Here is a 24174-nt window from a genome sequence, read left to right as displayed (position 1 = left end):
AATGTGATAGCACCGTGGAAAGAATGCGGCACCAAGGAACAGAAGGAAATGCAGAATGAGAGGAAGAGAGAATGGGGACGCTTGCACTTGGCAGTGGTGCGCCTGTGAACAAGAAGAGTGTGCGCACACGCAGGCATATACGCCCGCAGGGCAGAGTGGAAGGCGGGCGCGTGATGAAGGTGAGAACAAGTGCGCGATGCATCGCGGACCTGCGGTCCTTGGGAGAGCCCGTCATCGTCCAGCGGTGCCCGCAAGCGCTCCAGTGACGCGCCAGTTCCGCGCAGCATCACGAATGGGCCCCTGATTACGCAGAATGCAGGACTTTCGCAGAAGAGCGGCGCACCACCTTTTCTTCCTACGGCACCCATTTTCACGCTGCGCGCCTAGTCGCTTCGATTACGCTCGTGTGTTTGCCTGAGGTTATCAGCGGCGTCGCTTAACGCTGGGCGCGGCCGAAACTGTCTACGAGTGTGATCACACTGTCCTGTGCGCTGATGCAGCAGTATACATGTACATCCTAATAGTGCGTCACGTTGTGCCTCCTCGCCATCCCGTCCCTCGCTGTTTTCCGCTCTGCTTTTCTACGACGTGGAGGGGAGGACGCCGTCCTCGTTGCTCTCGCCGGGGAACGTGTAGAGAAAGACGTTGGAGCTTGGGATGGGCAACGCGCCCTTGGGAACGAGAGTGTCGTCGCCGTGGATGCGGAGCACGCCGTGGTCTCCAACGCCGTCATGTCGAGGCGTGGCCGCCGGCGGCCCAGTGCTAAGCGCGCGCGCGCCGCCTACTGCAGAGTGTGCCAGACGAGACATCTCGTCGCAGTACCGTTGCACCAGCAGTTGACCATAGTACTCACCAGCGGTGAGGCACATCCGTCGATCGCGCGCCGACGAGCGGACGCGGGCGTCGTCCAGATTAACCTTGTACTTGCGGTACGCCAAGCCCCGAAGAAGGTCTGCGTAGCGCAGTCGCAGGTGCTCATCGAGAAGCAGGCGCAGCGAGGAGAGAAACGCCATGAGGTCGGCCTTGGTGGAGGTCTCACTGGTAATGCCGTCCGTCAGTGAGACCGGAAAGCGAGAGAGTAAGGTCAGAAACGTGTCGAAGTCGCACGCGGACTCGCCGGCGCCAACGCCTCTCTGCCAGGCGCGCCGTACGTCTACAAAAGGCTGAATAACGTCAGTGAAGAGGGGAACGGCGAAGACGACGACGGCCGACGCCAGCATGAGCTGGCTCACAACGAGGCTCTCGATGACGATGAATGAGACAAAAAAGATCACGGCGCTGTACGTGTGGCCGCACGTGGCTGAGGCATCGCTGTGGCACGCGGCCCCGTCAAAGCATGCGTGCATGACAAGGTGCCATTGGTCAAAGGTGCTGCAGTCCAACAGCACCAGCAGCGACCCGATTACGGTGCTGAAATTGCGCGTGTCGGTCAGGTAGACGCCATCAGGGGCGATGTCGCCAAGCAGTAGCGTGCCCACCACTGCGTACGCATAGAGGACGAGTAGAGCAAGCGCGCCAGAGCTCAACAACATTTGAATATGGCGTGTGGCAGGCAGCAGCGCCAGGGCTGTGCTGGCGGCCTTGATCAGCTTCACAAAGATCACCACGGTCACGAAGCGCAGCGATGGCGCCGCGATGCCGACGACCATGAGAACGAAAAGCACCACATCTGCCGCATACGACGCCCGAGTCAGGTACCGCACACCGTAGGCCAACATCCCCAGCAGCACTTCCGCTCCGCACAACGCCACCGCGACGCAGTCCACCGCCACAATCATGCGTTTTTGCCACAGCGATTCGCCAGCGTGAGTGGCGGCTACAAACCCGCATACAACCACGAGCACGCCTTGCACAACAGCGTCAAAGACGGTGTTCGGCCACTGGGCCGGCTGGGCCGAGAGGATGCGGTGACACAGTCGGCTCGCAGCGGTGGGTAACGGCGGAAGGAAACGCTGCAGTTGCGTCAGGTGGGCAATACACTCGCGCGAAACAACAAATCGGGTCTGGTGCGGCGTGCGCTGCGCCGTACCCAGAGAGTCCATCACGACGCCCCGCAGCTCCGCAATGAAGACTGCCGCGATGGTACGGACAGCAAAGAAGCGGATGAGCAGTAGCGCAACAATGAAAAAAGCAACATAGTAGCCGGAATGGTTGTAAGCCATCATCGTGTGCTTGATTGCCACGACATCATCCATGAAATTCCCCCAGTGGTTCACCGTCGTCATGGCAAATACCGAGAGGAGCGCAGGCCCAAAAGAGTCGTAATGGAACCCCGCCCGCACCCACCTCCGCTTCCGCACACTAGTTGTCGAGCCGGTGTACCCCATCACGGTGGTGTTGTAGTCGCCAAAGCACTCGGCCGAAGTAGTGACGGCGGCATCGCTACAACGGAAGAGTCCGCCGGCAAACATCTGCATGGCAGTCACTGCAAACGCGACGTAGAGAAAAAATATGAGCGGGGCGACCCTCACCGTATGCCGCAAGACCTTCACAAGCTCCACAAACGACTTGTTCGGACGCTCCTGTGTGGTGAAGAGGCGGGCAGTGCGAATAACCCGACCGACACGGAGAGGCGGGTAGGCAACGGCGGCAAGGGCGAGACCGTTAGCGGCGAAATCGACCCAGTTGAGCGGGTACCGAAAGTAGGCCGGCATGTACCGTGAACGTGCGTCCCGGTAGTGGTCCTCGCCGTCGCCCCAACCCTGTGTTACGACGCCGTAGGCAAGCCACTTCATCACCATCTCCACGACGAACACCACGAGGCAGACGATGTTGACGAGGTGAAGCGTGCGTTCGGTGTCGGCGTCGAGGTGGCGTCGCTCAAAGAAGAGGGCAACGACGCCGATTGCGACGCACAGTGTGCTGATGAGTGTGTAGAAGGGGGATCCAAGCACGCGCAGCAGCAGGAGACGCACGGGGTTCATAGGACCGATGAACAGAAAGGCGTCCCCGCGTACGCGAAGGCGCTTCGCAGTGACCAACTCGGAAGCTTTCCGGCCTGCACCGCGGCGCCGTCGCCACCGATCGACTGTGGGGCCGGCGTCTGGTGACGGCGAGAGGTCACTGGCGCCATTGCGAGCGTCAAGGGCGGCGTCCGCGGCCGTGGTGTCATCGTTTTTCAGCGGAGGCAGCAGCAGCAACGGCGGAAACGCATTACTGCGGAGCGCGTCCTCGTCGCAGGCTGCGTTGCGTGACCCAAGAAGAATAACGGAGTTGGCAACTGCGAAAAGCATCATACGGGAGACGAGCTGCAGCGAGAGAAAGAACAGCGATCCAGTCGCGATGGTGCTGCCCTCGCTCACTGCGACCATGTATCGCGTCCACGTGTCTCCTGTGAAAGCGCGAAAGCAAGCGAGCAACGCGGTCCAGGCGGTGTTGAAGTCTCCGTTTCCGAACGGCGCCGGTGCGTCTTCTGCGTCGTAGGTGCCTGCAAATAGTTGCATGCCCAACAACGCGTACAGCGTAAGTATCGCGGATGTCAGAAGAAGAAGACTGAGGAGACTTTTGAGGCGGTACTCGTACCGGTAAAGCGGGCAGAGGTACTTGGCAACGCGGACGCAGCGCAGCACCCGCACCGCGCCAACAACGCGATAATTAAAAAGTGAGGGAGCGGCCAGCTCCAAAACACCACTCACGGCGGCGAGAAGATCCGCATAGTTCCAGACATCAACCGACGCCCGCACCACGCCGAAGGATATGAGCCGGAGCGCAGCGGGGACAATGAAGAAGACCGCCAGTGCGGCAGAAATCGTGTGAAGAAGGCGGGCCGCCAAGTCGGGCGTGGAGGTGGATACCACTGCGAGCAGCAGGACGCTGCTCACGGAGAGCACCATAAGCAGAATCACAAATGGGAGACTGTCCACCAGAGAGGCCATGAGAGGACGCAGGGGTGCGCCATCAGCGCCAGCGGTGGTGGTCACCTCGAGAGCACGCAGCGCTGCCCAAAATCCCAGCACGTGAAGATCGCGCACAAAGTCGCGCACGTGACGGGGAAATTGACGCGCGACAAGGGTGCCCTCTGCGGAGATGTGCGAGGCGTATAGTGGTACCTGTTGACCACCGCCGTCGCCACTCAGCGGGTTTTGTCTCCGCACATCCCCCTCCACCTCTCTGCCGTCCTCCATGGAGTGCGTGTGCTGGCGCGCGTGCGTCGGTCGAGCTAAGCAGTGCTGTCGCATTTTCGGCCATGCTGGTAGTGTCTGCACGCCGCAGTCCTGCCGCTGCCGTGCTGCTGGGCCCACCTTCGCAGCAAAGGAGGGCGCGCACCATGTGTCGACCGGCACGTAGGCGCTGTGCACCACGCTTGTGAGGAGTACGAACAGGAACAGGGAGACGAGGGCGACGACGACGAGGTACAGCGCGGCACCGGCGCCTTTGACGTTCATGATATCTTCCAGGTTTTCAAACCACATGTCCATCGATGCCACCTTGAACATGAGCAGCAGCGCAGCCCCAGCATTGTCGTACGTAAAGAAGCGATCGCGGCGAGCGTGCGCAATGGCCAGACATTGCACGGTCACTTCCGCAGAGACGGTGGGACACGAGAAGCCCACGCCGCAGGCTGCCGAGATGTTGCGCAACAGAAATGGTAGCGTCAGGTTTTCGTACGGACTAGAGGCGGTGGTATTTGTGATGTAGCAGCGCTGGTGGAGCTCCCCGCCCACCCCCATGACACCGATGAGCCCCAAGGCTAAGAGGCACAGGCCCAGGGTGATCATCACGTCGAGCAGCTGCGGAAAGCCGCGGCAAAGCGGGACCAGCTGCTCCCTCCACCACGGCACAAAAACAAAGAAGCGCAATGGGCGCGCTGCCGCGAAAGCCCGCATCCAGCGAATGTGCAACGTCGGAGGAATCACCTGCAGGAGGCCAAAGACGTTTGCCGCGACCTCAACCCAGTTCCACGCGCTGCGCAGGAAGCCGTGTGAGCCCCCGAGGAGCCCACCGGCAATGATCTCTGCCACCATGCGCACCCAAAAGAACGCGAGGCAGATCAACTGTAGCGCATACATAGTAGTATAGGTGGCAACGCCTAAGTTGTAGCGTGGTTGTATCGCCAGCGCCATTGCAGTGCTGAGGCACACCAGGACGACCCAGCTAATCAGCACTGGGCGACTCCCGACGAATCGATAACAGCCGCGGCGCAGAGCGTGTGCGGGCCCTGAACGGAAAAAAGGAGCTCCGTCATTGCCGGTGACCGTGATGTGAGTCGGTGACCAACTCTGAAAGGTGTCGGCGCGTGAGCTCGCCAGGAGAAGGTACTGCATGAGGCAATGCCGATGATGGGGGGGGTGGGTGTCACCGACAAGAAGACAAGAAGGGGGAAGAGAAGGTGCGCAAGAGCGGCGGACGTTTGATCGCCCCACCCCCCCCACACACACACACACGAAGATACGTCCAGAGGTAGAGAACGCGAGGTGCACGTGGTCGCCTGTTGAATCGATGGTGTTACGTCACCCAACAAACAGGAAGATGACGAAGAAAGAACACAGAGAGAGGCGAGCAGTTCAACGCATGAATGGAGCGAGACAGCGAGCAGGTGTACGTGCGTGTGCGGGGGGGGTGCTCATTGCTGTATGCTTCGGAGCGTGGTTTTCCAAGAACTTCACAACCTTCGCGAACGCTCACAACGGAGGCACACGAACGGGCATCAGCGGGTACGCAGTGGACGCCTTCGATGGAGTGTGCGCGAGACAACACTCAGCAGTCCTTTCTGGACTTCCTCCGAATCCTTCCGCACTGCCCCTACAATGGCGAGACATAGACGCTCTTTCAGTTGCCGATCGACGGTCCTTTCCGCATTCCGTCACGGCTCGCAATTTTTTTCTCTTCGGCTCTTTTCAGCAGTGCAGCGCCATCCTGAGGAATAGGCCCCATACAGAACGTGCGACGAAGAAAAAGAAGCAAACAAGCAAACAAAAATATGAAACGCAGCCGAACTCCGCACCCCACCGGCCCTGCCGCAGGCCACCCATCGCGTCGTGCGACGCAGCCCTGGACACACGCCTTCCAGCAATGCGCCGGCTCAGGCACCGGAGAGCACGACCCCCTGCCGCAAGCTCCACCCACCCACCACCCGCCCCGCACGTCGCCTCGCACCAGCCCCCGTCACGCCGCGCGCCACACGGTGCGTCCCTCGGGGCGGCACGCGGGATCCCCCCACGCACCGGCGGGCCGCGCGAGGGCCGAGGGACAGAGGCGCCCCAGCCACGCTCGCCACGCGGCCCATCACATGGGCCGCGCAGGCGTCGCCGCGGTCGCCGGTCGCGACCGGCACAGCGCCCCGACCTCCCTCCCACACGTCGTCGGCGCTGGGCCATGTCCGCGCCGCAGGCGGTTCGGCATTTGGCAGGCATAGAGGAGGGGGAGGGGGGGCTGCTCGGCCGCCGTCCACACGGAGAGCTGGGTGCGGGACCCTCAGATGCCACGCACCGAGAGGCGGTGTGTGTGTGTGTGTATGTGTGTGTCTGTGCCCCCGCCGTCATCATGGGGAGAGAGCAAACGAGCACAGTTTAACATCGCAAGCAATGCAGAAGCAGCAGCGCCAAGCACTCAGAGGCGTAGAGGGGGGGAAGCCGACGGAACGACGTGTCCCCCCACAATACAAGAAAAGTAGAACGAAAACGACAGCAATCTGGAAAGAGAGAAGCAGCAGCTCCGCTCAAGTTACCTGTGGTCTCCTGAGCTCATGAGCGCCGCGAACGGTGGCACGAGAGGCGCTCTATGACGGACTTTGTGCTCGCGCATCCGCTGCAGAAGTTGCGAGCACATCGGTTTATAGAGTCGGGCGCTTGAAAACCTCAGAAGCGTTCCCGTTCTCGGTCTGGCAAAGGATTTTGTCCTGGGCCTTCCGGCGCAGCTGCTCCTTTACAAAGAACAGCATCGCAACGCTCACTGCGGACACGATAAGGGTGATGAGGAGAACGTAGAAACTACTGTCCACGGTCGGCTTGTCTCCGAGAATAAGAGAGAAGACAATCATGCCCACAAAAGACACAAAGCACATCGAAGCGAGAACGATGGTAGATGAGACGGTCTCGGGGCAGGGGTACGTTAGCTCTACCGCCAGCTCCATCACCACTGGCACAATCGGCAGCACCAAAAACGCGAGAAACGGAACTAAGACGTAGAAGGCAAACGTTACCGCGCCCAAATTGGGCGTCGACTTGACGACGATAACGACCATGAGTAACAGCGCAGTCGAGATTGCCGCGAGTGTCACCGCTGTGTACTTGTAGTAATGTGTTCGATCCACAAAGGTGCCGACGAGTGCGCAGTTCGCGGAGCCACCTAGAATGCCAGAGAAGGCGAGAATGCCCGACTTGGTTTCGCTAATGCCGAAGGGTTCTAAGAGCTGCGCCAGCACCCCGGCGATGGCCGTGAAGAAGCCTGTAATCAGACCGAAGGCAACCGTCAGGAGCACAAAACTCAAGTACTGAAACGTCGACTTCAGGAACTTGAGCAGCGGCAGCTTGTAGTGTTCCGTGGACGTGAACGAGGGACGGTGCTTGGGCTTGTCGCCTGCGAGAGCCAGCATGAGGAGCAGCACCAGCGTGGAAAAGCCGAATTGCGACCCCATCGACACCCCCCACTCCTTCCGAGTATTATGGTCCGGCAGAAAGATGATGTGCGGTGAGTAGAACATGCCGATCGCCATGCCGGCAAACCCCATCAGCGACGCCACCGCCGTCGCCACTGTTCGCTCATTCGGGGGGAACCAAATGCCGGCGATGAGAGGGGGCAGGCTCAGGAAGAGAATTTGCCCTCCCGCCACGAACACTTGGGCAACGACGAGGAGAGGGTACTTGGGAGCCCAGACGGCAACGAGCTTCAGTATCGAGGCAAAGGCGTTCAGTGCCGCGCCGATGATCATGCCATAGCGCAGACCTACCCTATTGTACACAAGGCAGCCGGGTACCACACCAAGCACGTAGACGATGGGAATAAGTAGGATGAGGAGGTTCACCTCGAGAGCGCTGACGCCGAAGTAAGCTTGTGTCTCGCGAGTGATCGAGGCAAACGCGACGTACTGCACTTGGTTGATGAAGCCAAAGGCAGCGAACAGCGCCAAGATGACGAAACGCAACGGCGTTGCTTTGATGACATCATCCGACTCGCTGCCGTCTCTGCAGTTGTCCGCCACACTGGCAGCGTCTGGTAGATGGCTGCCGCCGAACTTGTTCGCATCTTGAATCGAAGGCAATGAGGGTAGCATAGACTCGTGGGGGCCCTCAAGCCCCCTCTCTCGCGTTTGCACAACAGCAGACCCGGTTAGCATCGGTCTTCAAAGCAGCGCAGTCGTCAATGCTGGGGGGGGGGTGAATGATTGGTTGTTGACGACGGCGGGTAGAAGTGTGTGTGTTCGAACTGGTGTGGGGGTGAGAAAGATGGGCGGATGAGAGAAGGGTAGTGGGGAAGCGCTGGGAGAAGGATAGCCACTGTAGACGCGGAGGGGCAGAGGGGAGAAATACCTAAGGGGTCAGCAACGCGGTGACCGTGTGGCGTGTGAAGGGAACCGTCATCGGCAAGAGATGGAGACGAATGCAAGCGCTGGTGTCCTGTGGCATCTGCTCCCCTTCGCTTGTCAGGCGTGCATACATTTTTGCCACGAGCAAGTCATCCAGTATGCGCAAACACACACACACACACACACACACACACAACCGCAGCTCACCTTGCCTCGGTGGCACCCATGGCTATGCCAAGCAGCAGGGTCAACCAGCACCGTTTGGCGTCGCTCAGCCCACTTCAATTCTACTGCGTACAGCGGAGGATCAGTCCAGGATTACGCTCAGCATCCGCGCAGTGCAGCAAAGGCATAAAAAGAGGAGGTGCATGCGTTGCTCTGTGGAAACGTCAACATGATTGCGTAGGGAGCTCCTACAAGCGTGGTCATTATGGCCGCACCTCCCCTCGGCACCGCAGCAGCCCAGACCTGTCCGGCAGCACCAAGAGTGCGCAACCGTACCCGAGGGCAGGCGGTGCAGGCTCTTGGCATTCACACGAAAGAGTGGGTATTGTGGCCCTGATACCGTCGTGCGATGGCCCTGCATCGTCACGGGGGACAAGATGCAAGAAAAAAGAAAACATAAAAACGGGCCACGACACAGGCGCAAAGTGGAAGCGACAAGTCATGGAGGAGATGCGGAGTAGGGCGATGTTTCAAGCGGACAGTCCACGAAGGGTGCATAGCAGCGCACCATAATGACCTACGTATTTTCGTTGCCTCGTTTTGTCTGCGCACTCCTTTCGCGCACAGAGAGCAGAGACACCAGTCGTCGCCTGCAATGGGCAGCTGTTAGCTCCACTCTCCACGCCCGTGTGAATGTGTGCGCCGATGAACGACACCGCCGCAACGAAGAATTTGATACCCGCATCACGCAACAAGAAGAGAAGCGCAAAGCAGTCTAGATTACTGTCTAGTGGGTGTTTGTTACACGCTGCACGTGCCCCGTGGCATGCGCCACATCGAGCACGGAAGCCTTCTCGTAGCAGCGGTTAAACACAGTCAAGGATGAAGAGGGAGACGAGAAGCTAGGACCCCTTTGGCCACTCGCACACAGTCTCGCTGCGTTCATGCCGCGCCTCCCGCAGACTGCGGGGATGCGCATGTGACAGATAGGCGGTGCGCATGCGGGAGAGCCACACTTCCGCCCGCGCGAGAGTCAGAGGAGCCGTCCCCTGATATGCGGCGGGCGGAATGCAGTCCTCCGAGGGTGTCCTTCTGCTTGCGCCTGCACCGTCTGCAAGTCGTCTGCCACTATGCAATGCAGAGATGATGCGCGTGCCCCTCTTTGGCGTGGATGCCTGTGGCGAAGCGCCATGCGTTGCGATGCGGTCCGTAGCCGAGGCCGTGGTGTGCCGATTGTGGGAGCGAGCGTGGGCGTACAGGTGTCTCGGAAACGGCATTGTTCGAAACTTGGCGTGCCACTCATCCACTTCTGCGGCGTCGACCCTCCGCTTCTGCTCTGCCGCATGTTCCCGCTGCTGCCGCTGACACTTCGCGTGGCCAGAGAGACGAGTGAAGACGTCCGAGTCGGCGGCCCAGCGCAGTAGTGCGGCATCGTACGTGTGGTTCACGCGAGGCAGAAAGGTGCACTGAGCCTCCTCCTCTTGCAGACGTGTCATTACAGCCTCAAATGCGGGCGAGCTCAGTGATGTCGGGCGCCGTCGCGAGAGTCTAGAAAAAACATCGCCCTTTCGCTGTAGTGTCTCAGCATGGTGCTCGGTTATGCCGTGCTGCTTGCTCTGCATTCATCGATGAAGATGATAAAACAACACGGTGAACGATGAAGTGAGTTGCTGCTCGAAAAAGAGTGTGGTGTGCCTCTGTGTGTGCCCCGGGTGGCATCGGACGAGCTCGTGAGTTGAGAGAGTGGCGTCATAATGGCAGCGAGGAAGAGGAGTTCATGCATCACGCACGCCGAGCCCTGTCGCTCCGTGCATCTGTGGGAGTCACGTGGAAGTGAAAGGGCCGTTGATGGCAGCGCTCCAAGTATAGACTTTACGCTGTGCTGCGTTCTCTCACTTTTGTCCGCTTCACCGCGACGGTCATTCGCTTCGTGCTTGACTTGGGCCCTTCCGCTGTCGTGTAGGCGTGCGCGTCTGCGCACACGATGATGGCGGCTGAACCTCTGCCGCCGTTGTCTGTGTGTCTCTCCGTTGTGTTGCTGGAGTAGATGTGCGAAGGAAGATGCAGCAGCAGGGACACGCCTTCACCGGAGACGCCGTCAAAACTCGGACCGGACCATTCCAGACACGCCCCTCTCTCTCTCTCTCTCAACCCCATTCAGTGCCCTGCTCTCGCCTAGTCGGAGCACAGGCACACATGCACACGGAGATGGTGTGAAGCGAAGCGGCGGCACACGCAATCCACCCCTAATCCGTCTACAGGGGATGCACAACGCAAGCAGAGCGCGCGGAAAAGACAAAAGGAAAAACGTGCCGCTCTCGCCAGCGGCAGCAGCAGCGGCGACCAACGATGACGCATAGTCGGCAACCACTGGTGCGCTATGCCCATTGCTCAATCCTCGTAGTCGATCTCCTCACAGGCGCTGTCGTGCTCAATGGACATGTCATGGTCGTCCATGACTGTTCGCTGAGACACGGCCGGGGCCACAGCAGTGCGTTGCGCTGGGTGAATGCCAAGTGCGTTCTCCTCTTGCTCCAGCGCCTTTAAGTTCTCTCGCAGCTGATCTTGGCAGACCAATAGCTCGCGCTCACGAGACTCGAGCTTGCGGTCCCAGTCGGCCACCGTGCCGTGCTTGCGCAGGAGTGACTTGCGCCGCTCCTCCATCTCTCGGTTGAGGGAGCGCATCTCGATCAGCGCCTTTTGCAGGTCTTGCTCTTCTAGAAACCTCTGTCGCTCACGGCAGGCGAGTAGAGCCTCCTGTTTGCCCAGCGCCTCCTGCCGCGCCATCACATTCAGAAGTGCGGTATCCTCCCTCTCCTTCTCCCGCTGAAGCTCATCAAGACGCTTGTCGATCTCCGCCTCCTGAGCCGCGAGAAACGGTTGCGCGTGCCGCACCGCCTGTGAAACCTTCCGTTCATCAGACAAGAAGCTTGCAGCCTGCTTCCGTGTCGTACTGATCTGCGCACGGCACTCTTGATGTTGTAACTCCAAGCATCGCCGCTCGTCAGCGATGTTCTCCTGCATCTCATCTAGCACCGCCACACGCTTGCGGATGTACCCCTCTTGGCGCAGGTAGTACGCCTCGAGCTCTTTCTGCAGCTGCACTCCATCCTGAAGTAGCTGATGGTACAGCTCCGCAAACCCTTTGCTCTCTGTTGCCGTCATCGCCGCCGTGTTTGCGGCCGCAAGCACCGATGTTTTGCCTCTTTTCGCACGTTCTTGTGCACTTGTGGCGGTGGGTGTGAGCTGACGGTGTGAAACTACTTCTGCTTTGTGCCAGCGGGGGAGGAGAGATACGACGGGAAGAGACGAGAGAGAGAGAGAGTGTGTGACACCCGAGGGCATTCAGCGAGTCGGCATGTGCTTCGTCGCCATTGATCCGACCTCTGGGGGGGAGGGGGGGGATAAGTGTGCCATCGCGACGTAAACGCCGAGGCCATAACGACAGGCGCAGAAGGCGCACCATTCAAGAGCATCGGCTACGCGTATATGACGCTGCTTGCGTATTGACAAGAGGACGGAGCCACCTCTGCTTCCAGCCTCTGGTCTCAGCTCCCCGCGCCGCCCCTTGCGCCCCTTCGCGTTTGGCGTGCAGGATCACGGTTCGGACCATCTGCGAGAGTTTCGCTGAAATTTATGTAGCGGGGTGCAGAATCACGTATGGACGACGAGTTACGGAGTGATGTGGCTCCACGTTGGCTGCATGACGGTGTGGGGATCGCCCCTGAGAACAGCAGCGATGGCAGAGGCGCCATCCAAACGAAGGGGAGCCGCAGCTCGAGCAGACAAGAAAACAAAAACGGAAAGGAACCTACACGGTCGGCGGGGCCGTGCCCTCATCGCGTGCTCGTCGTGGCGGCACCCCGTCTTCCTGCTGTTCTGCGAGTGCGTGCTCTCTTTGTACCGTCTCACCAACGCCTGCTCGCGGTCAAACACATGAAGGACACGGGGGTCCATCGTCCGCTCGTACCCGGAGACTGCGCTGCAGAGAGTGAGCCCGCGCAAGAGCCGCGCCGGAGTGAGGAGGCAGTCAAAGGCCCTCTTCAAGGCCCGTGCAGTGTCGCGGTTCTTTGGTGGCGTCATGACGCACCCGTTGAATGCGACGCCGCAGATTGCCGAGAAGACGACGACGGTCTGCATCGTGTGCGAGCCTGCGGTGTACGCGCTGATGCTGACGATTTGGACAAGGCTTGAGTGCTCAGCAGAGCCCCATGTCCGCATCCGCTTCGTCCCCCGGACGTGGGCGCGGGCGGCTGTCCATGAATCCGCTGACAGCCGCTTCGAGGCGCGTGCTGTGAGCGGGGCCCACAGAGGCGATGGATGCATTCCTCCGAGACCTGCACCTTCTCCCTCAGCAGCATGAATGATCGAGCCCTTCACAATCAGAATCCCCGCGTGCGCAGAACGCCCGTTGTTTCCCTGGTCTTCGGTGCCGATGAGATGCCACCGGTAGCTGGTGTGATCCTTTTGAAGCCCCGCAAACGTGAGGCAGCGCGAGGCTTGGCCATGCATGAGAACGCCCATGCACAGCCTTTTTTCCGCCATGAGCCCATCGCAATTCAGCGGAAGAGGGACCACCTCAGCACGATCAAGACCACAGCCGCATAGACCTTGCTCCTCTTCGACAGAGATCGTATCGCTTGTAAGAGGGACTGGAATGGAGTGGGGATCCATGGAATGTGGCAATGGTGGGCCCGTGCGTGTCCAAATCTGTCATCAGGGCGTCGTGCGCACTTGCTCACTGGCCGAGGAAGCAGAGAAGGAGGTCGAGAGTGGCGAATGCGCGCAAGATTTAGCCGTCAGCATCCACTCCCTGGGGCACGCCCCCTCACCACACCGCAGTTTGAATGTACGTACCGGCCTCGCTCTCTGCGGGTGCGTGTCTGCGTACCCATAAGAAGGGGGGGGGGGCGTCTGTGAGGACGTGCATGCTTCTGAGTCTGGCCAAGAGTCTATCCTCTGAAGCGAAGCCGCTAAGCGGCGCAAGGGGAGGGGGCTGCTGTGCGGCAAAGTGGCCGCCTTCTCTGTTTTTTTTTGCCGAGAAGTTGAGACGGCCGTGCCCCGCTGGTTCCGTGAGGCGTTGCTGCAGCGGTCGCACGCCGATCAAGAAGTGGGCGGCAGAAAGCGGAGGTGCGAAGGTACACAGAACAACGATCCACGCAACATTCTGCGAGATGTACGCCGCTACGCGCACCCGTGGCTGAAAAGCAGCTCGACATCATCAGCGAAGGCTAGGTACGCAGAAATATAGCCCAACGTGCATGTAGAGAACCTTGCGCAGACCCTCAGGGTCGCTGTCGGAAATGGACCACATGTAGGGCATCCATGTGGCCCGAGGTGCCCCTCCACCAACCGCCACGTCGCCCATGGATCCAGCAGCAGCAGGGGGTGAAGCGTCGCGTGCGTGCCGACAACTGAAAGAGGCAGGCTGGGAAGAATGAAAGGAAAAAGAGGTGACTGGTGCAGCGGTAAGAGATGTGCTCACGAGTTGCAGTGGCAGGAAGCCGAGACGTATCCGCACGCCCAAGACACAGCACAGGTGCGCTCGTGCGATCCACGCTTGTCTTACGCACATGTCGCTGGTGCTTCGAGGAAGCGGCAACTGAGCAGCACCACAACTCTCTGATGCACCAGCAGCGTGATCGGCGCCGCTCGATAGGCCTTGTGCGCATGGCAGAGAAGGACATCAACGCCGGTCTGCTTCATCGAGGAGGGTGTTGCCCAATCGTCGCTCCTCTGCACCAGCTTGTCCTTTGCACAATGGGCGACAGGTCGAGCAGCCGCAACCTTCAACGCGGCCTCATCACCACCGTTCGTCACAGCCGTTGTTGTGCAGGCGGCGTCCACTGCCGCTTCGGCAACGATTGCACACGTGCGTGCCACAAGAATGTGCTGCCTGCGCTCATGTGTTCGCGTACGCACAGAAATACCGAGAGAGGGTGTTTTGTGGTGGAGGCACACTGTCCTGCGCTTGAGAAGACACTAAAACAGGTAGAGGGAGGGACCGCTGCAGATATGCGCTAAGACTGCCGGCGCGCACACGTGTCAGCAGGTGGTCAGCACTTGCTGGTGGCGGCGTTGCTGGGGAGGAGAACGTGCAGCCGTGAAAGCCACCGAGCAGAAATGGGAGAGAAGAGAAGACTTCACAGGAAATTGCGCACACTCACACACACGACACAGCGGGTGGCGGACGGTTCCAGAGCAACATCCCTGGTAGTCCTCACAGAGCGTGAGCGGTTCCTCTTCATGTGTCTCTCTGTCTCGTCGTCTCTGCTGGCGGGGAAGAGGAATACGCAACGAGGGCTCGGCCGCGTCAGTGGTGCCTTCGGCGTGCACTCCACCAGAGATGAGGCACACGTGCAACGTGTTCTTTTTGTTTTTTTGTTCTTGGAGGAGGAGGGGGGGGGGGGGCATCGCGCGAGGTTAGCATGTTGTCCCTGCTCTTACTGTTGCTTAGTGGCGCTTAATCGGCGACTTAACACAAGCAAGCCTGCGTCCGTCCGTGTATGTGTGCGAGAGGGGAAAACGCGCGTCAAGCAGAGCGCTTGCACTCCACGTGTCTTCGCTACGCCGAGCTATGAGGACTAAGGAGAGGGAAGGCGAAATGGAACGTAGAGACAGCGATAGCAGCAGCAGTAGCCACCCCTCCACACAGCATTTTCGCCATGCCGCGCGCTCACACAACCACCGAATCTCCGCCGGCGTCACTATAACCTCTGTTGAGAAGCATCTTCCAGGCGCGCGCTGCCACAGCCTCGCTGATCGTGGTATGCCACTCAGACCCTTACTGTTGAGTCTCCTGCTCCTCAGCGGCGGCACCGTTCCTTTCCTCACCCTCGTGGTCCGCCTCATCCTCCGACTTCTCAATGCCGGCCTGACCCTCGTTGTGGCGCATAGAAAGAATACCGAGCTCCTCGTCCTGCTCCTCCGTGCGGGTGTACTCCTCCCTCTCCAGCTTCGGGTCCACGTCGTCTGGCGGAGGCAGGTGTGAGCAGGGGTTCTGGATGTATACGTTACCAAGGGGGTCGTCGAGGATGAAGGTAAACTCCTCCCTGAGAGCCAGCAGCTCGTCGAGCTCCTTCACGAACTCGAGCATCGTCTTCGAGTTGTCGTCGGCCGAGTCGCCAGCGGCGAAGGCGGCCTGAGGTAGGTTCATGAGCTGGTCGCGCACCTGAGTGATGGTGCCCTCGACAGTGGAAAAGAAGCCGCCCAAGGTGCCAGGCGCCAGCTCAAGACGCACCTCCGGGATGATCAGCGTGGCCGTATCGGACTTGAGCACGTCACGCTTGAGGTCTGCCTCTGACGTGACGTGCAGAACGAGCCGCAGCCCCTTCGCGTTGATTTCGCCGCCCGCCTTGATCTCGTTGCTCTTGTAGCCGCAGTATTCGCACTTGAAGGCCATAATAATTGTCTGTTTGAAGTACGGAATATCACATTCGTGCATCATGATATACCCAGGCCTGCGGCAAGCAGGGCAGTCGCACAGGATCTGCGTCACGTCGCTGAACTGGCCTTCCTCCACGTCCTTCTCCTCCTCCTGCGTACGTTCTGTGTTGTAGTCGAGGGCGATGCCGAGCAGCTGGCGGTCGATCTCGGTGCGCTCCTTTTCGTACTTGGTGAGCTGAGGGTCGAGAGTTGGGTGGTAGTAGTCGTGGATGGGTTCGATGTAGCTATTCCCTGCTGGGTCGTCGAGAGTGAGGGTGAAGGGGACATCACCGCTCCGAAAGGACGCCAACTTCGCGCAAAAAGCCTCGATCTTTTCGTACACATCCGGGTGCTGAATCTTGCGCAGCGGCTGCTGAAGTTGAAGGCCGCTATACGTCTGCTCCAAGACGCCCTCGATGGTATTCAGGTTTCCCTTCTGCGACTCCGGCGGAATCTCCAGCTCTAGCTCAGGGATTGCGATGGTGGCGAACTCCGACTTGACCACCTGCCGGTCCAGATCCTGCTTACTACGCACCTGCAACTCGTAGCGGACCCTCTTGGGGCCAAAAGTGCCTCCAAACGCGACCTCGTTATTGACCTCACCACAGTGCTGGCACTCGAAGCTGCTGACGATGATCTCCTTGAAGTGAGGAATACTCGTGATCATGAGGCGCGTCGTGCCCGTCTCCTGGCACTTGGGGCACATGGACTCAATCATGTTCAACTCGCCTAGGTCTGTCTTGATGTAGCTTGCGCGGCTCTCGTTCCCATTGAGGTCCATGTTGCTGCCCTCGTGCGCTGCAGCCGACCCCTCGGCAGTCACAGGCGTTTCATCGTGTTCCCTTTCTGACATGGTCCGCGGGGTCGCTCCTCGGAGGTGTGCAAATGGGCGAGTTGGCGCTGGGTGGGGTTTTTGTGAATCGCGTCAGTGGATGGAGGGGCAGTGGGGTTGACTGGAGAGTGTATACGATGCGAGCCTCCTGTTTTCCCGCATCCAACACCAACAAAAACAAACAGCGGAGATACGCGAGAGAAGTGAACGTGATCGAGCGGCGATATGCGAGGGCGTGACCGTTGCACGATAGCCGAAGTCCTCTTTCGCAGGGACAGCACCGACAGAGAGAGAGAGAGAGAGACATACACAGGGCGGGGGCCATGGGTCAACTGGCCGCTTGCTTGGCCAACGTTGCTGAGTTATCCAGTGGGCGTATGCGGGTGTGTCGAGCACCCGTAAGGAAGCGTCATGTGAGCAGACGTCTCGTACGTAGCTCTGTACGTGAGGAGTGATGTTGGTGTGTATACGCGTTTGTGGAGTTCCGTGTGCTCCACCCCATCCGCCTCTCCTCGCGAGTCGTTGCTGTGTGGTGGAAAGGGAGGCGAATGGCGACAATGACGCACGCATGTGTCGCCACAGACAGACGGAGAGCTACAGAGCGGCACGCAGTCGTGGCGACGCGTGCGCCGCCCAGCATACACAAAGAGAGAGCGCGAGAAGCACCGGAGTCATACAAGGTAGCGTGGGCATCGCACAGAGAGAGGGCAACGGGGAAAGAACCCGTGAGGGGTACAAGCGGGTGATCCACTACCACCACCCACCGCCGCCGTTGCTTTCAGCCTTTCTCCCTTCAAGACAGCACCGTGCTGCACCGCGCACTCGGATGTTGCATCGGCGTAGCCACAAGGAAGTACAGAGGCCCAAACAAGCCCTCATCCTCAAGAGTTCAACGAGACGCCCCCTCGCTCCAATTCGTCTCTGACCTCGTGCTCGGAGGAGAGAGGATGAATTCTCTACATCACGGTGCTCGCTGTTCGTGTACCCGAGAGAAAAGGCGTCTTTAGTGCATCTCTACATTGCACGCATCGTTATGGGCGTAGTGAACGAGGGAGCGGCTACGGGCACCGCCAGCACACGCGCACGTGAACAAGAGGAAGCCAAAACATACAGGCAGTGCCCGCTACACCGCACGATACATTTTGGCCAGCCTCCATCATAGTTGTCCCCCAGTCCCACCGGGACCCGATGCGGCGGCCGCCCCGAAGCACAGTCCGCCGCCACTGCCGTATCAACACACCTGAGCCGTGCATAGAGCGGGCCAGCTAAAATACACCGGCGTTGATCTTGTTCTGAATGAAGTCGCGCACCTCAAGCCCCTTCTCCGCAATAGCGGCTTCGAGTCGCTCGTGGAGGTCCTTCAAGTGATCTTCCACCTCTCATGCGGAGGGCTCATCTGGAGGCACTGCAAGCAACGCAGCGGCCCAGGTGATCGGACGGCCGCGACGCGCTTTCAAGGGCCCTGTCGCTAGTGGAGGCCGCCAGTAAACCTGCTTGGGACGCCTCCCTCGCGGGCACGGCATCCTCCAGCCGACGAGCGCGATTCCGGTCCTTCTGCAATGCGTCCCATAAGCTGTGCACAGCATCCGCAAGCTCGTCTGTTTGCTGGCTCTCCCTTGGCCGCTGCACCTCGTCCAGCACGCAACCCGCATCGTCTCGGAAAGCCACCGTCGCCGCCCTGAACAACCGCTTGATGGTCGCCGCGCACCGTCACACCCTCTGCCTCGGTGTTAACGAGCTCCTTACAGATGCGCTGCTAGGCACATTGATAGGTGCGCACGCGCCCGCTGAGGAGCACCACGCCCACCTGGGACACGACCGTTTCCTGTTGCAAACTCTTTAGTGCACCGGGGCCCTGGTGCACCACCTTCAGATTTTGTTTGTGACGGCCGTGGTTTCGGCAGCTGTGGGTAGTGCGATGCGGTCGCTGTACGTGCCGAGGCGTTGCCGCGCATCTCGATGGAGCTCTTTGTTGGCCGTCACCTCTCCCGTGAACTCACGCAGGCAATTCTCGAGATCCGTTTTGGCGTGCCAGCGGGCTCACAAAGCCGCTTGTCAGGTTTTCCTCAAGCTGCGTAGCCGCTGGCACCTCACGAAAGAGGACGCCCGCCTTTGTTTACTTCTCCTGTGCATCGGAATGAATGGAGCCTTGACGTTGATGGATGAAAAACACGCGCTCCCGTTGGCGCGCTCGTGCATTGGACGCATCCCGCCGCAGAGTGCGCTGGCTGTGCCGCACCTCGTGTCTCTGACGCTCCATGAGCGCTTCCCCGCTGTCCTCTTGCAACAAAGGTGCTTCAGGAATGGAGAGAGCTGCCGTAAAACGTTCTATGTGTGTGTGTGTTGGGGGAGGGGGGGGGGGCTTGTGGAAAATGGGCTGTAGTGGGCACCGCCTATGCACAGCTGTTTGGCCTTCCCATGCTCGGCGCCACTTTGCTGCGGTCCAGAGGCACTGGTGGAGGAGCTGCGCATGCATCCTCGAATTGCGGGTCTGCCCCGGCAATGAGGCAACATATGGTGGTTTCCGACTCGCTTGGCGGTCCCAGTGGCATGGCAGCAGCAGCAGTCAGGGATGCAGGAGCCCGTTCTGCCACCAGACTACCGGAGAACCTCGGCCCGCTCGGGGCCGTAGGGGTGCGTGACTCCGCCAAAATAGCACCGCTTCGCTACCCTCGTATGTGTCTCCGAAGGCATCCGTGTGAACTCACCCCATCCGGTAGTAGTGTCGATATAAACACTGGAGTCGCCCCTTGCGGCCACAGCGACAGGCAACGACGGCAGCGATTGCGACACGGCGCTGTCTTGATGCGCAGAAGCATCGCCGGATCGGGTGTTGACAGTGCCGTCCGTGGTTTCTACTGCAGGCGAGCAAGGAAGTTGGGCGCGTCAATGCATACGGCGCCTCTGTTTTCGTTTCTTGGCAACATCTCCTCCCGAGAAGGGCGGGGGCCAGTCGGCGTCGTCTGCCGTCGGCGCTGGCTACCGCTGCTTCGGTGTCAGCGCGACGGTGAGCCGAACGCGCGAGGTGCGGAGGCGATCGTCAGTATGTACGTCGTTAACAGTGGCGAAGGCACGACAGATGTGGTTGGCTCTGTGTCTGTAGGAGTCTGAATCGGGGTTACCCCGGCTTCTGCACCTCATTCACTTCCGGCTTCGTGACGATATCAGCGAGCTAGCTGAATATGAGGAGCGGTGATGCTTGCACGACGGTCGGTAAAGCGCGCAGTGCCTCATCCGAAACGGAAAGAGCACAGCGATCTCTCTCTCGGTCTGAGTATGCGGCCCGAATATAGATACCAAAGCCTACTTTGTGCATCGTCTGCGTGCATGCGTGTGTCCACGCATGGCGAGGCGCCTTAGCGGAATCTCGTCATGACACTCGCTCCTGCGAGCGAAGGCGGAAGAGAGAGTGAGAGTGAGAGAGAGAAGGAAAAAGACGTCGGTAACAGGACGGCGGAGACGTCATGAACGGAAGTGCTGCACCCTCCACTTGTCTCGCTCCGATGTGCGTTGGTCTTCGCGCACAGCCGACGCGAGTTGTGTGTGGCAGGAAGGGGGTAGATGGCGGGAAGGAGTCGGTTAGGGCACGGCGTGAGCACGTGCAACCGGTCCGTTGCGCCCAGAAGCACCGAAATGCCTGAGTCGATGGGAGTGTATCGCCCAACCGCCTCCCGTGTCTCATCTCGCTATTCTGCCTCTCCTTCTCTCACGTCAGGCAAGCATGATCTTGTTCATGTGTTATGCAGGAATTTGCTTCGCGTCACATGCGTACGTGACTACAAGCGCCAGTTGCAGAGTCAATACGGCAACGAGAACACATAGTGCAGAATATTCGCGCACTGAGCACCCAGTGCACACACTTACACGCCCGCAAACACAAGCAACCTTGGCAGGCGCGAGCTGTGCGGCAAACACAGTACAGATATCTCGATGCGTGTTCATCGAGATGCATGCCGGCACGAAACGAAAGCGTGCAGACGACCGCCACCTTCTTCACCTCTGACTGACTGCGTCCGCGCATATCTGCTGCCTCTCCTGTCACCCGGGTCCCCGACCGAGAAGGTTGTAGTGGCCGGGCATGTAAAGCAGGCCCACCACCAGTCGATCTCCAGCGTCGTTGTCCTCGCCGTTGAAGGAGTACTCGGTGATATTGTTGCCTGCATTTCGGTCCAGCGCGTAGACCTTGATGCAGACGTTGAAGGCCTTTGCAAAGGCGGCCAGCTGCACATTGTCGCTCTCGTGGTCCACCAGCTCCACCTCGGCGTTGCAGTAGTCGCGCACTGCGCCGTAGCCAAGCCCACTGACGAAAGGCTCATACTCCTCCTCGTGCTCTTGCAGGTAGGCGGAGATCAAGTAGCGTAGCGCCGCCAGAACGTAGGCGGCGTCGTCGGAAATGAAGCGATTGTAGACTTGTGCGACGGAAGTGATCGTCTTGTCCGCCACGCCCTTCAGGATCTCCGCCAAGGCATCCGTGAAATCGAACACGAAGAGGCCAAACAACCTGGAGAGGCTCTCCTCTCGCGATTTGAGCAGCGCCACGTACTCCGCCGCCCTCTCTGGGTGCTCAACAATGAGCTCGCACAGGCGGAAGCCGGCGCAGCGGTAGAAGCAGTTGCCGTCGCGGCGCGAGTAGCGGATGCTGCCGAAGTCGTACTGCTTTGTGGAAACCGGTGAGGCCCCAAACAGCGACAGCGTTTGGGCAAGGTAGGCGTCGTCGTGCTCCATCTCCTTCACAATCATCGACTCCTTGTTGAGCGGCAGCGAGAGCGACAGTAACGGGTATTGCGCCACCTCTCTCCGGATAGCTTCGAGCTGTGCCTCGCTCGCGTCGATTGGCAGTCCCTCATCCATGATTGACGAATTCACAAACCCAAGAGACGGAAAACGGAAGCAGCGCAGCGAGGCTGAAGTGGACAGTGTGTGTGTGGGTGTGTGTGTGTGTGTGTGTTTGGGAGAGGGGGAGTGGAATTGGAGAAAGAGAGCCGCTGGCACAGAAGTTCGAAACGAACTGATCTGACGTACAAACACGTAGCGTCGCTGCGTCGCGGTGCCACGGCCGGAGGCAGACGTGTACACTGTGATTTAAGGTGCGTGAAGACAGAAGAAGAGCGGAAAAGTGGTGAAGAGGTGCCGTTACCTGCACACAGCAGGGAAGCTCTGGACTGCCAGATACGTGCATCCGCCTCTCTTGCGACCTGTGTCAGCATATCCATGAGTGCTCGCCCTGTACCGTGTAGGCAACATCATCCTATCCGTGCGTGCGCAGCGTGGTCATTGCCGCCGCAACAGCACGCGGAAGAATGGGCGAAGAAAGGCAGAAAGAAGGATACACGGGAAGTGCAACGCGGAGAAGGGGGACAAAGACGAGAAGAGCAAAGCCCAGTTATCTCTGGCCAACATACACATGGTTTGGGGGTGTCAGCGCTCGCTCTGCCGTCGCCCCCCCCCACGCCCCTCTCTTCGGTTCCTCTCTCTCTGCGCACGGGCAACAAGCATTGCAGCAACGGTCGCGATCATGAGAAGAGGGTTGGTGTTGTGCGTGGGCGAGACGCGAGTAGACCACGTGCACAACAGGGGGACGGACGGGTGGAAGAGATGAGATGACAGCGGCAGTGCGGCGAGAGAAAGGGCTCAAGCACTGGCCAGCGGGGAGCGCGCCGCTTCTGTCCTCTGCGGCTGTGCAGAAGCGCTGTGGTCCATCGCCTCGGCCGGGCGCGTCGCTGTCCTATGTTGCTCCTCCCTGACGGGGGAGGGAGAGATGCAGGGCCAACAGTCTTGTGAGCCGCTCGACGATGCACACGGGCCACAGCGGCACCAGAGTGAGAGCAAAGGCACGCGCATACATCCAAACGCAACGATGACGGCGTGACACATTTTTCTAGCACCACCACCATCACCCCATCGCTCGCTGGCCCTCCACCTTCGCGCTCTCCAGTGCATCCCTCACTAAAGCCCGAGGGAGAGCAGGCTGCTGAATCGGGCAGAGGAGAAGCAGAAAGAGGGCAGGCGCGTGTCGCACACACGTCCGCGCAACGACTGATGCACATGTCTCCCCATCACACGCGATGCCTTCGGCTCAGGTGTCTCAAGATGACGTGTTCAACACCGAGCTACGGTAGTTGTGTTTGAGACTCAGCTCGACGCCATGCTTGGTCACATCCAGAGAGCACCCGCAGCACACGCTGCGGCAGGTGAGGTCGAAGGAGTCGGTGCTTTCGACATCATGCACAACGCCGCCTGCCTCACGCACGATGATCACACCTGCCGCCACATTCCACGGGTTCACGCCAGCTTTCCAAAACAGCTCCGCTCGCCCAGCCGCTACAAGGCACATATCCAGCGCTGCAGACCCGTTGCACCGCAGCCCCTGCACGGGGAGCTTTGCCAGCTCCGCCTGCATTGCCGCCACGCTCCTCACGGCAGCGTCGCTGCGGGTGCCGCTGTGGTGAAGCAGCACAACGCTCTGCCTCAATGAATCGACCAGCGAGACGTGAATGCGCTGGCCGTTGCTGAAGGCGCCGCGGTTATTGACGGCGGTGAAGACCTCCTGCAGGCGTGGCGCACACACGACACCCAGTATAGGTTCCTTGCGAAGGGCTAACGCGATGGAGATGCAGAAGTCGAAGAGGCCGTGCTTGAAGCTGACTGTGCCGTCGATCGGGCCAACAATCCACGTGGGGCCGTCACCGAGCACCGCCTCGCTGTGCATGTCGTCGCTCAGAATAGCATACGAAGGAGTGCCCACGCGCAGGATGTTCAGCACCTCCTCCTTGCAGTGCTTTTCGCACTGCGTCACGAGATCGTTCGGGTTGTTTCGTGTCTGCGCCTCGACGATGTTGTTGGTCTTGTCGTCGATAACGCTGTTGCTGATGAAGGCGGCCGTGTTGGCGGCACGGATGGCAAGGCCAAGAGCATCATCCAGCTCGTCCTCCGTGAGGGTGGGCTGCGTCATCGAGGCGGCACTCGAACAGAGGCTGGTGGGAGGGCAGAGAAATATGCTTTCGTAAGATGAGCTCCAAGGAAAGGGATGGAGGCGGCTTGCATGTGCTGTCGCCAGCGGCTCTGGAAACAGAGCAGGGAAATGCATCAGGAGGAAGAGAGACGAAACAGTCGAAGGGGTGGCAAAGCGCGGCCAGCATTCACGTGCAGACGTGCGCACGCACCGGCGCGGCAAAGGAGGCGTGCCGCGCTGACAGTGGTGTGAAAAGGTGTCGTCAGCGTGCACCACGCAAGAGTCCGCAGTGCATTCCCTGTTCTCTACGGTCCTCACCAGCAGCACAATTCACAC

At 59.8% G+C, this 24174-nt stretch overlaps 6 protein-coding genes and 1 non-coding gene across 7 annotated transcripts; all 7 read right to left on the bottom strand.

Annotated features, from left to right (window-relative positions):
* Nucleotides 1-581: 581 nt before the first annotated feature.
* On the bottom strand, nucleotides 582-4826 carry LMJF_17_1440 (hypothetical protein; the record flags this gene model as incomplete). The annotated part of the gene is made up of 1 exon (XM_001682351.1): nucleotides 582-4826. The coding sequence occupies one exon, from the start codon at nucleotides 4824-4826 to the stop codon at nucleotides 582-584; it is 4245 nt and encodes a 1414-aa protein (XP_001682403.1).
* Nucleotides 4827-6772: 1946 nt separating this feature from the next.
* Nucleotides 6773-8275, bottom strand: LMJF_17_1430 (hypothetical protein; the record flags this gene model as incomplete). The annotated part of the gene is made up of 1 exon (XM_001682350.1): nucleotides 6773-8275. The coding sequence occupies one exon, from the start codon at nucleotides 8273-8275 to the stop codon at nucleotides 6773-6775; it is 1503 nt and encodes a 500-aa protein (XP_001682402.1).
* Nucleotides 8276-11020: 2745 nt separating this feature from the next.
* Nucleotides 11021-11794, bottom strand: LMJF_17_1420 (conserved hypothetical protein; the record flags this gene model as incomplete). The annotated part of the gene is made up of 1 exon (XM_001682349.1): nucleotides 11021-11794. The coding sequence occupies one exon, from the start codon at nucleotides 11792-11794 to the stop codon at nucleotides 11021-11023; it is 774 nt and encodes a 257-aa protein (XP_001682401.1).
* A 3619-nt stretch (nucleotides 11795-15413) lies between these two features.
* Nucleotides 15414-16907, bottom strand: LMJF_17_1410 (putative zinc-finger protein ZPR1; the record flags this gene model as incomplete). Its single annotated transcript, XM_001682348.1, has 1 exon — nucleotides 15414-16907. The coding sequence occupies one exon, from the start codon at nucleotides 16905-16907 to the stop codon at nucleotides 15414-15416; it is 1494 nt and encodes a 497-aa protein (XP_001682400.1).
* Nucleotides 16908-17970: 1063 nt separating this feature from the next.
* Nucleotides 17971-18981, bottom strand: LMJF_17_ncRNA1. The gene has a single exon (XR_002460145.1).
* A 1943-nt stretch (nucleotides 18982-20924) lies between these two features.
* LMJF_17_1400 (putative otubain) lies at nucleotides 20925-21737 on the bottom strand (the record flags this gene model as incomplete). The annotated part of the gene is made up of 1 exon (XM_001682347.1): nucleotides 20925-21737. The coding sequence occupies one exon, from the start codon at nucleotides 21735-21737 to the stop codon at nucleotides 20925-20927; it is 813 nt and encodes a 270-aa protein (XP_001682399.1).
* Nucleotides 21738-22971: 1234 nt separating this feature from the next.
* On the bottom strand, nucleotides 22972-23838 carry LMJF_17_1390 (putative myo-inositol-1(or 4)-monophosphatase 1; the record flags this gene model as incomplete). The annotated part of the gene is made up of 1 exon (XM_001682346.1): nucleotides 22972-23838. One exon carries the CDS (start codon nucleotides 23836-23838, stop codon nucleotides 22972-22974), a length of 867 nt encoding a protein of 288 aa, XP_001682398.1.
* Between the last annotated feature and the right edge of the window lie 336 nt (nucleotides 23839-24174).

Source organism: Leishmania major, chromosome 17 (genome assembly GCF_000002725.2).
Source record: "Leishmania major strain Friedlin complete genome, chromosome 17".
NCBI lineage: Eukaryota > Euglenozoa > Kinetoplastea > Trypanosomatida > Trypanosomatidae > Leishmania > Leishmania major.
The sequence above is the reverse complement of the archived record's forward strand: the minus strand, read 5'-3'. Positions and strand labels throughout refer to the sequence as shown.